The 11,900-nt window shown below is 43.6% G+C and overlaps 2 protein-coding genes across 2 annotated transcripts in view; one reads left to right on the top strand and one right to left on the bottom strand.

The window, feature by feature from the left end:
- LOC307238781 (uncharacterized protein) overlaps positions 1 to 1,796 on the top strand; it is a 14,306-nt gene extending 12,510 nt beyond the window's left edge. The window contains exon 5 of the mRNA XM_080011919.1: positions 540 to 1,796. Coding sequence (XP_079868045.1) covers positions 540 to 771 — 232 coding nt within the window. The 3' untranslated portion in view covers positions 772 to 1,796. The remainder of the gene's footprint in view (positions 1 to 539) is intronic.
- A 2,047-nt stretch (positions 1,797 to 3,843) lies between these two features.
- On the bottom strand, positions 3,844 to 11,823 carry LOC307239054 (programmed cell death protein 10). The gene is made up of 8 exons (XM_080012275.1): positions 11,702 to 11,823; positions 10,197 to 10,424; positions 9,455 to 9,508; positions 6,736 to 6,853; positions 6,111 to 6,237; positions 5,806 to 5,884; positions 5,637 to 5,719; positions 3,844 to 4,824 (listed from the first exon to the last, which is right to left on the bottom strand). The coding sequence occupies exons 2-8, from the start codon at positions 10,284 to 10,286 to the stop codon at positions 4,743 to 4,745; spliced, it is 633 nt and encodes a 210-aa protein (XP_079868401.1). The 5' UTR covers positions 10,287 to 10,424; positions 11,702 to 11,823; the 3' UTR covers positions 3,844 to 4,742.
- Positions 11,824 to 11,900: the final 77 nt, after the last annotated feature.

The following is an 11,900-nucleotide window of genomic DNA, read 5'->3' as shown; positions in this document are numbered from 1 at the left end:
TTTTTCTCCCCAATTCCCTATTCGTTAAGGCGGGATGGCAGAGGCACACCGGGCCAGGTCACAACACTCTTCTGGCTCTTTTTCCATGACATTTATTTTTAATAACCCGATTTAGTTACTTAAATGAACATTTGATTTGAAATGCCGCTGTGATGTCTGTCTCACACACACACACACGCACACACACACATACCACTCACATGCTGCTATCCCTTGGCCTGCCCTTTTTCCTGCTTTCTTTTTTTCCCCACCTCACCTAACCCTAAAGGTTTTTGGTTTTGCTCAACATCAATGTATGGCCTCAGCCAATAAAATCCAACCCCGCGCTTGGAGACCGGAGCGCTTCCCCCGGATCAGCTGGTCTCATGATCACTGGCACGTGATGGTTTCACCACAGGGTGAAACCATCACCGCTCCAATGTCATTTGAATTTCATTTTCCTCACCACTAACCCACTAACTTAAACCACACTACAGCAGACGCACGAGCGGCATCAATTTGAAAACGCTTTCCTTTCCCCCCGTGTTTGCGTATGGCAGGGCGGTGGAGCAGACCTCCGTGCACTCCGTGCTCAAGTCGTTCGGAGACGTGTACAATGTTCCTCCGGACGTCTGTCGGATCATCCACGTGCGCGTGGCCCTGCGCGGGAAACTGACCTTGGAGCAGCTGCACGTCGATAAGCGGCTGTGGGACTTCCAGGAAGAGCTGGTCCCCAATGTGGACGAGGCGCTGAGGAAGGTTGGGCTGCTGAAGAGGGAGGGACGGAGCTGATAGCGGACAGGAAGGAAAAACGAAGAAAAAAAAAAAAAAAACCCATGCCGCGTGCTCCCATGTTTGGAGTACGGACTCTGGGCGGACAAGATGTTGTCGCCGCGGTCGCCTGGGGAAACCCGGGACAGGGTTCTCTGTCGAAACTGAAGGAATTTTGTGTTGCTGAGCGCCGTTCGGGGGTCCAGCTGTTCGCCCTCCCTCCTGAGTAAATAATGAAACCGGCCTCCGCCTAAAAGTTTCTTCCCTCTCCGCTCGCTTCCCCACACCTGAAACAATAGAGCAGGTCAAGGTGGTCGTATTTCTTTCAAATTGTGTGACCGGTGTTTAAAGTGGGCTGGTAACCGCACTTGTACATTTGACTCTGTGGCGTGCCGGGACTTCTTCTTGCGCACCGGCACTTCTCACAAGCTGCCGGTGTCCGTTCGGCCTTCCCAAGTGGACATATCGTCATTTTATATCATGTTTTACTGAGTCGGAGCGCCCTGTTTTTAATTTATTTATTTTAATATTCAGCGCGCTCCAGCTGCGAGCTCTGGCATAAATATGACTGTATTACACGGACTGTATATTTTCTCTAAAAAGCTTTTGTTGATAAGAAAGATGTGTTTGCCGTACTTGGATTTGGTAAAAGTCGGATTTACCAACTCAGTCACTCAGCACTACGTCACGCGTTTCGTTGCTCTGATTGGTTGTAGGTCCATCCAATGCTCTGATTGGTTGTAGGTCCATCCAATGCTCTGATTGGTTGATTGGTTGTAGGTCCATCCATTTTTGTCATCTTGGTCGAGTGGTTCCAGACTAATATACATTTGCGAATTGGTCTGACGATGCCAGGCTACCGTTTCCCCAATCAAAACAAATAAAAACAGTGGTTTGTTTTTTTTTATTTTGGATGTATTTATGTTCCTTCCTCCGCGTCATAATTGACCAAAACGATAAAGTGCGTCCCGTGCAAGCCGGCACAGGTGGGACATTTCCAAAGACGCTTTATCACTCTGCACTGTGAATAAAAATTTGGCACCTTACTGTTTTTTTTCTTTCCTCACTGCTTTTTGTGATCAGTTATTTCATTATTTTTTATATTTTATTTATTTATATATATATATATATATATATATATATATATATATATATATATATATATATATATATATATATATATAAAAATAAAAAATACAATTGTTACCAAGGAATACCTCCCAAGGGTGCGGTTAATGTTTTTAATTTGTTTATTACCACCATGTGAGAGTTAATTAACTAGCAGGTACAACAGATCAGGCACCGCATTCATATTTGAAGAGATCCGGGAGTTGAAATAGTTTAGCAGCGGGTGAGGGATGAACCTGTGTCTTGAAGTGAGCGGGCCTGGCCCCTCGCGTGGAGGTCAAGTTTGATAACGGGGCCGAGCGTTCAGGAGGATCACAGACCACCGTCCCCTGGGAGGCTTGTTTGCTTGCGAGTGAGCCCGGAAACAATGAGACATGCCGTTTTCCAACAGCATGTCTCACAGCTGTTGTGTTTCAGGGCGGGTCTCTGAATTATGGCGTTATGACCTTCGAATGCGTTTCCTGGAGGGATTTAATACAACACAGTCAATTAATTCAATTATATAATTATAGGACCCAGAATCGCGATTGTGGCGCCTCCCCTTGCGGCTGCCTGCGCGAGCACCTTGTGTCGATTACGCACATTTTGGTATTTTTTAGTATTTATAGAGCTTATTGTGCGTAATCACCGGGTGTCATGACATTTCACTGCATATATGTATGAACGTATGTATATGTATGTGACAAATAATCTCTTGAACTTGAACTTGATAAAATAAAGATCCTTAATGATTTAACATGAAATTAATAAATGATGCTGGAGGAACAACTGTAAACCCTTGAATAAAACCATGAACAAAGGTAATATTTTTTTATATTTTTCGGGCAAAACAGGAAAAGCTGTCACGCTCTGCACATCAGCGCAGTGCTGGGGACAGGACATGACCCGAGGAAACAGCTGTTGGCTTGGAGCTGCTTCTAAACATCCTGGAGACTCAAATCCTGCCCAGACCCAGACACACGTGTGCTGTTCTGATAAAATTGTTTGCCACTCAGCAAAGCTGATAAACTTTTGGCTTATTTGCACCCCTGTGTGTGCTGGAGCTAGCGGGAGTCACGTGAGCTGTGAGTGAGTCGCCGTTCGTCATGTTGTGAAGTCACTTGATCCGTGCTCATGTAAGATACAATACTACACAGAATTATTACATCATCAAGATCATGAACGATATTTTAGGGATGCCCATTTACACCAAAGAAAGATTTGAAGGACAGCATTTGGGGGGTTCCATGTTTGTGGTGCTAAACATGAATGTGAAGGTAAAATACCTTTTGCGCTTAAGCGTCCTATACAACAACCTACATGCAAGTTTCAGATAAACAGCTTAAATTAAATGAATAAAAACTATATCAATATTTAGAAAACAGGATTTTCACCTTCCCCAGCCCGTTATGACAAAACTTCACCTTAAAAATATAATTCATACAATCCTTCAGAAATGTGACGCTTGCATTACTGTGTGAATCCATTTCATATCTCATGCTTGAAACATCTGTGAATAATTTATTAAAGATTATGAAAAAATGTTTTCTATTTGTGTCCCATGAAATTCACTCAACACATTCACCCCTATAAAAGTCACAACAGGAATTCCCATCATCTCAATTTCCTGAAGGCCATGGGAGTTCTCCCATTCTATTGTCTTCATTATTTTCCACTGATAGAGTACTGTGATATTAGCTGAGAAGGTTCAATGTTGGAAAAGGAATAAAAAGTTTTGTTTTTAAGAGTTACAAGGGCAATCATGGAATCACCCATTTAACTATATATTATGCTAACAAATCTTGGACCATCTAGTCTCATGATTCGATCTCTCAGGCCCTAACTGAAGGTTAAGGATGTCTAAATAGAAAAGCGCAAATATGAACCACCTTATTCACCAAAACAGTAAAGTCTCCATCAACCCCCCCACAGCCCCCCAACATATTTGACTCAGACACATTTAAAAAAGAAACATCATTTGGAAACTATTTATTGAGCATTTGCAACCAGATATCAGTTAAATACAGGACTTCCATTTTTCTCTCTACATCCCCAAACAGCAGGGAATGACTCGATTTAGTTACACTCACTGACAGGAGGGAATGTTACAGGACTTTGTCGGGCGCACACTGTGCTCAAAGTCTTTTGGGTTTCTGTCTGTTTCTTCTGATCAAGAGGAAATAAATCGGGGGGGGGGCTGCATCTCAAACAGTGATATAGCCACCTCTCCTCTCCTCGATTCCTTCACCTGCAGCCATGCGTTTTACGGCAGACAAAAGGACGTTTACTCGAAAGGGAAGCGTCTCAATTCCTTTTATCTGTCCTGCACATGTAGTCCGTGGCAAAGGAATGGCAGAAAAACAAAGAAGGGAAGTAAAGAAAAAACCAATGGGAGTACTGAGCTGCACCCATAGCGAATGCAGGCTTAGATGTGAAACCATGATTGGAAAGATTAAAGTCAAATGATCAACATGAATATATGAAATGGCAATTAGTCTTCAATAAACGCCTCACCTACTCCGAACAAAGACTAGGGTTATAAATTAAAACTGTCCAAATAAAATCAATCAAACCAGACTTTGGGTCAATTCTCAGTTCCATTTCAAGACTGGAAAAATCCTCATCGAGAAACAAACAACCAAAAAAAAAATTAAAAAAAAAACAAAACAACAACAACAACAACAAAAAGGAAATGGCACTTTTCAGTCTCTTGAATTGGAAACTAGAATCTCGACCGAATCGCATGGAATCGACCCCAACCCTAAAATCATCTCTTTTCTAATTTACATATATGGGTCAGGCGCTCTCCAACCAGCCACCGTCAATGAAGTTGCTCCCTGAAGCGGAACAGGCCGTGGGGTCCGGGGGGTGGGGGGGGAGGGGGGCTAGGCCACAGTTTTGAAGGTTTGGAGGATGAGGTTGGTTTGGTGGATGAGCCGGTTCGCACTGATGAAGACATTAATCGCCCTGGGAATGAAGAATAGTAATAATGACAACGATTAAAAAACCTTGGCGAAGCACATGGAACAGCAAGCAGCAATATCAACTCACTAATTTTTTTTTTTTTAAAAAGCACGGCGGCAGACGTTTCCGCCCGTCGCCGCGCGGTTTCAAGGGGTGCGCGACGGCGAGTCGCCACGACGTTATAACCCCTCCATTCTAGTTTGGGCCAAAGGAACGGGGCTCCACCAGCTCCTCCATCTTTGAAATGCTGCACCATAGGGATAATCCCAAGACGGTCCCATGTTTACATTTGAGCTCGGCGAACGCCGACTTCCACCGCCACGTTGTTGACCACTTTAATTCTTAAAAAAAAAAAACAAAAAACAGCGATATACCTCCGGTCTGTTTAGAAAACTTCCAAAATAAGAGTCAAAGCGACCAACCGGGTGACATTGTTTTTGTGCGGCTTCAAAAAGCACCACAGAAATACCCTGACGGTTATGGTGAAAGAAACCAAAACAAAAAAACAAAAAAAAATAAGCATTTCAGAGAGCACCAAAAACAGCTGTCCTCTGAAATAAACCTTCCACTTCCTCTGCTCTCAGTTTCCACCTGCTTGTGCTCCACTCAGCCGGCGAACCCGTCTGCAGCTCGGGGCTCGTGCCGCTCGCGCCGAGAAATATGACGTAACAATGCAAAACGCAAGGATTTCTCAAACCTGTTCCAGATCCGATAAAAAATAAATAAAATAAAAACAAAAAGCGACGAGGTGGCCTCTTTCAAAGTGGAGCGCACGCAGGGAAGGCGGGGGACGTTACATTTCGACGTCTACTTACTTTCCGTCTTTGAAGTACGTTTTGAGGGTGTCGCTGAAGCTTTTGGAGTATTTTACGAACTCCTTTTTCTGGTGCTCCAGGGCCTTCGGACGCAGAGGAGGAGAGACGCTTAGCAAAACCAGAAGGAAAAGAAAATGCAAAACACAACGCGCTGGTGTCTTTCACTCACTCTGCGATTCTGGTACTGATATTTCTTGATTACGTTGTTGACTGTGTCCAGGAGCTCTTTGATGGCGCTGGCGATGTCTCTGCAGAACACCAAGAGCAAACAAAAAATAAATAAAAAATCTGAATCACGACCATCAACGGCACCCACGTTTGGATGGAAGGCAGGGATGGGTTTTAAAATAAAATCCTCTGCAAGGGGAACACCGCCCTTCTTATTTGTTTTATGAATCCCACTCATTTCCATGCATTGTGTTGTGCGACCGCGTTTCCCCGTTTGGAAAGTTTCAAGATGGCGCCCGCACTCACTTGATGGTCTGTAGGAACCGTACTCTGTCGTTGATCTCGTCTGGGATCTTGCTGAGGATGTGTTTTAGGGCTCGGGCCTTCTCGTTCAGGTCCTGGAACTCTTGCTCGGGGCGGTCGATCATGAACTCTGCGAGCGCGGGGGGTGAAAAAAAGGGGTTTAGCCGTCGTTCTGCGGCTCATCCACGATTCACAAGACGGCGCACGGGGGTCGGTGGTTTTAAGTCAACTTAAAAAAAAATAATAATAAAAAAAAATATGCTTGACAAATAAAATAATTTCAAAGAATTTTAAATTCCAATGTGCCGCTATATCTTTTTCCCGCTTGGAAGCCAATCAAGTGGGATTGGATGATTCTGCCCTCTGGTGTTTAAAGTATGTAAATTAAAAAAATGACCACATTTTGATATTGCAACCCATTTTTCAGGTTCCCGGTGCATATCCTGGCGTTTTTGCAACACACTTTTGCAGTACAATAATATCGTCAAACCTTAAACCCAACGGACAGAAACACACCGGATCGGCGTGGGCGCTAAGTTTTTCCGAAAGCAGCGTCGGCTCACGTTATTGTGATCGGGCAGTTATGTGATCATTTGCGGGCGCTCCACAGAGAAGCGCGCTATCTCACCTTCCACGTCATCGGCCGCCATGCGCAGCAGGGACTCGGTGAAGTTGATTTGAACGTTCTTCTTCTCCAGGATCTTCATGATAATGTCCTGGGTCAGACCCGGGTTCTCCCTCTCCGCCTGGCGATGGGACAGAGCGGCAGGTTGGACCGAGGGCTCCGAGCAGTTACTGGTACATTGTGTTGGGTGAACATCATCTATATTTAGCCTTAATGCACGAAAGGAAAGTGGCCTCACCGGCTACTGGAGCAGCTATTACGTGACGGTATGATTAAAAGGATGTGAACGCAATGTGAGAGGGATGTGAACACGAAGTGAAGAGAGATCCGTGGATAGGTGGCAGTGAGTGGCTCAGGACGTACAGCGGGTCGTCTAGTAAGCGGAAGGCACCAGGTCCTGGTAGCGTGCTGAGATGTCCTTGAGCAAGACGCTTAACTCCCTGGGCGCCTCTATATGGCAGCCCACTGCTCCTAGATATGCCACTTACTAGGATGCCACTCTACTAGGACGCAGAGAAATTGCAAATTTCCCCGTTGTGGGACTAATAAAGGTATAAAAATAAAAAGAAATTATGCATCAGAATGTAAAGGACATATGGGGCGTATACTAGGATTCACTAAAGGATTTGTGTAGAATTAGGAATGGTATTTTAAAAAGGGCTGGCAGAGCCTCCGTCATAATAAAATGTGTCCTTTCCAGCTGGAACGGATGTAATTTTGGAAAGGAGAAGTCCAGATCTTTTGTCAGGACATGTGTGATTCATGGTCCACTTCACGGAGGTTGACTGAATGTTAAACATTCTCCTGAATAATTCAGCTCTGATTCATACCGGCCTGGAGGCAATGCAAAGGTCAATTAGTGAGATAATTAAACCAGACTAGACCCAGAAGTCCATCCATCCATTTTATTTCCCCGTTCAGGGTTGTGTGGAGCTGCAGCCCGCCCCCACCTGAACGCTGGCAGAGTCGCCCGTCCACCGCGGGGTCGCACACATTCACACCGATGGACAATTTAGAGTCTCCAATTAGTCTGACCTGCACGTCGCTGGAGATAGAAGGAAATCCCCAGACGCAAAAAAAAAAAAGGAAAAATAAATAAAAGAAATGGGCACACATTCTGTGGTTGCATTTGTTTCTGAAATACAAATGATTCTCTCTGAACACGACAAGAAGCTTGTGAAAAAAAACGAACAGCTGTGCTGTGAAGTTCCATGGGTTACACAAATACATCCCAACACAAGATTTATTTTCACCCCGTGTCTTTAACACTAGGCTTTTAATCTAAAACCTGTGAATTCAAATGTCTCACTATGACAGACTGAGACGAACGGTCAATGGTGTGAAATATTCTACTCGAAAAACATCCAAAGCTTTCCCAGATCCTGAACACTTTGGGAAGGTATGACGTTTGCAAACACAATTTTGAAGGAATCTAATTTCCTGCTGCTGCAACACAGTATGAGAGCGGCTGACTGCCCGTGACTGAGATTATTCCGGGAGGGCTTGTTGACACACCGGCATAGCGCTATGTGAGTGCACCCCACAATGTGTATTTTATTGAGACAAATCTGCATTTTGGGTGGCCAGTGTGGGATGAAGGAGCAGCTAACGGCTGACTGCCTCTCGGTTGGATAGGAAACCGCAAATAGTTCACTGTAATGCCATCATTGTAGGGACTATTGCCAATTCTCTACCGGTGGATACATTTCTACCGTCTCACAGAATATGCAGACCACACCTGATGGGGGGCAATATTGGACGTCTGGCTTTATCTTACCAGTGGTAACACCGGCATTAAACATAGACGAGATTGGCAGTGATGAAGAAGCCTTGATCTGATCATATTATATCATAATAATTAATTCTGCAGAAGCTTGTGTCCAACACTAACAATAAGTATGTTCGTCAGCAGTAGCTGAGCCGACTGTACATTAGTCAACGTCAATAAAACCTTCGATAAGAAGAAGTACCATTAATCATGTCAGAGGTACATAATTTTTTCTTCAAGTAACACAGATGTGGGGCGGGGTCGGCAGGTGAAAACAGGTGGGTCATAGAAAGCAGAGAAAAAGGGAAAGGGTAGAAGGAGATCCTAAGAATTACTTCCTAAAACTAGATTTTGAAACGTCAATGGAGACAGGGCTAGGGGATTTGAACTCAATTTGGAAGCGCATCCATATTGATTCTAGTATCAGATACTGGTCCGATTTTGGGATCAAATATGAAATATATTTACATTACACAAATGTGATACCCGGAGCTTTATCAAACAGATCAGATATTGAAAGGAAAGCGACTTGAACAGTTCTGCAGAAGTATCTCTCCAAAACAAACAAAATTGTTGCAATTGTACATTTTAAGTGTGGTGTTCATGGATTATTTCAAGCGTACATCCTTGGCAAATGGCATACTATGTACTAATACTGCATGTTAAGCAGACGGCGGTATGGATTATATGACAGCAAAAAGGACGCGGGCTCATCAGACGGACTACATCGTCATATAGCCACTCCGGTTCCTTTCAGAGCTTTGTGGGTTGATGACGACACTGCATTGAAAATTTGGCCGTAGTTTATCGTAAATAGTATGTCACCCTGGTTCTTTTTGCATGCTAATTGACCATACTATGACTTCAAACATACTAAATACTAATTGTGTGTACTAAATAGTAGGCTAGCATAGACACAGCAACAGTGTTAAATTTAAGTCGGATTAGTCATACCTTAATGAAGGCTGCTCTGAGTGTCTGAGCTGCTGAAAGGTTGATCCTCTCCAGCTAAAAAGACAATAGACAACACATTGAAGCCATATAAATCACTCACACACACAGACACAAAGCATGTGTGCAGATGAAACTCTTGCTGATTTTGTGATTTCGTAGAATTTTCTACAATGTTTCACTCTAGTCGCTGATCTATTGATTAATGAGATTCTCTTGTCTTGCACGCCATATAATGTATGTATTTGAACACGTCTTCCTTGTAAAAGAGATCCTGATCGCAATGGGATTTTTTTTTACCTGTATAAATAAAGGATGAATGAAATGAAGATGAAATATAGCAGAAAGAATTAAGTCCAATTTGGATACTATTACTTTACAGAGAGTATGGTTTACATATAATACATAGTGGTTATCATTGACAGCTGTTATGTGACCAATCAACACGGACAAGATAATATGTCCCTGAGCCCATCTCAAAATGACATGGGAGCTGCAAAGTGTGTTTGCTTTGTGGATCTGATCTCTCTAACTGATTTTATCTTTAGGTATCTTCTCTGGTTTGGGCCCATTCATATCTCCAGAGACTGGTTTAATTCCGTCTTTAGGTATTTTTACAGAACCATAGTTATGCGAGCTTAGAATTCTTGCGGATACTGTGTGTGCATCCATGTACAGCGTCCCAATCAAAATATCAACAACACTCAACCGTGTCACACAAACATGAAGGCAGTTAAGGTATCACCTCGTTGAAAACTGGATACATAACAGCGTACAGGGTCATGGACACCATGGAGCTGGTCTCCGCTTCATTCTTCATCTCCTCCATTGTCATTCTCCAGGGAGGAGCAGGTTCCAGTGAAAAGGTTCAACGGGGGGCAGACGGCGACTCACACACACTCACACATACACTCACACACTCACACCCACACACACACACTCAAAAACACACAGGCTCCAGGATTACAAGAGCCTGACAAAAGAAAGACAAATGGCAGTTAGTATTTATTCTAGCAAAACAATAATTTGAATGACAGGCATTTGAGTAAATAATGTAAACTAGCACTACTGGAGAGCAAACAGTAATTATTTACAGCAGGTGTCAGTTAGAAACTGGAATCTGTTCATTTGCCCAAGTATATTTTGCCTTATTTCATGTACAAAGAATGACTCTTTGGAAGGGTTGGTGCATTGTTGCACAGGCAATAAGCATAAAAGATCGTAACAGTCTTAAAAGCAAAACAATACATATATATATATATATATATATATATATATATATATATATATATATATATACTAAATTTGTTCTAGCTATATAAATGATAAGGCTATAGCAGGGGCCAAGTTAGCAGTATGGTTGCTAGCATTGGTTGTGGGTATAAATTGTGTGGGTATTGGGATTTTACTAATGTTATTTATATAAAGCAATCACAATGTTTACAAAGGATAAAATGGAAGTTATTGTACTCTCTTGATCTTACTGGACATTAACCGTTTCTCAGTCCAGCTGAAAAGTGTCAAATGTATAACTAACAAACACTCATCGACTAGTTAGACTTGCTAACCTACCAGTTACAAGGGATAGATAGACAGATGGATAAACAGATACAGACAGAAAGAGAGATAGAGAGATACAGACAAACATGGTGATGGACACTTTATTCATCCCAGTGGGGGAATTGTGGTGTGGAAGTTGCGGAGTAGCTCACATCATAATAATAGGCAAGTGTAATTAAGAAATAATAATAAAAACAGAATACAATATACCTCTATAAAGCAATAAAACCCTGCATCAACAATTCACACTCTTTCAAAAAGAGAAAATGGTGCAAGTGTGTGTACGTATGTACATAAGATACGTACATATACTGCGTGTGCCAGGGTGGGAAACAAAACAGCAAGATCAGTATAGTCAAGGGGGGGAAGCTAACGCTCGTTAGCCGACTTGGATGATAAACAGTCCAGGGTGGTGTTCGGGGCTGGTCGTGTAATAAATCCCATGGTTACGGGCTGACCAAACCCGCCGTCACGACACACCCGCCCGCCGGTCGCTCCGATGACAAATTAACGACGAGGTTTCCATCGAGGCCTGCGGCCGACCGCTGCCAAATGTTAGCCTAGCTTCCGCGATAGCCAACCTGTGTAGCCATCTTTTTCTCTCTGCTGCGACCAAACCACGTCGGCGAGCGACGCCCCGGCGATAGCGTCACCCGGCGGCTCCGCGACGGACGACGAACACACATGTACCTTCGCGCTGAACGTCTTTAAACGGCTGTGGGACGCTGGGTGACGCCGTCCGCCGCCTCCAGCCGCTCTGTTTTCTTTACAACTTGAGGCGGAAGTTTTTCGTGACAAGCCTGAGCGACAGCTTCCGCTCGCTGACGTCACAACGCGCCGACCAATCGGATCGTTGGCCGCAGTGACTGTTACGTAATCCCCCCCGCCC

This window comes from Zeus faber, assembly GCF_960531495.2.
Source record: "Zeus faber genome assembly, chromosome: 13".
NCBI lineage: Eukaryota > Metazoa > Chordata > Actinopteri > Zeiformes > Zeidae > Zeus > Zeus faber.
This window is presented reverse-complemented; position numbering and strand designations above follow the sequence as displayed.

What these genes read in the sequence shown, in the direction of transcription:
- LOC307239054 (XM_080012275.1), bottom strand. Translation starts at nt 10,286, where the DNA reads ATGACAATGGAGGAGATGAAGAATGAAGCGGAGACCAGCTCCATGGTG. An exon ending in TGTATCCAGTTTTCAACGAG is followed by an intron (nt 9,509 to 10,196) that starts GTGATACCTTAA and finishes TTGTCTTTTTAG; the next exon opens with CTGGAGAGGATCAACCTTTC. An exon ending in CGGTTCCTACAGACCATCAA is followed by an intron (nt 5,885 to 6,110) that starts GTGAGTGCGGGC and finishes GGTGTTCTGCAG; the next exon opens with AGACATCGCCAGCGCCATCA.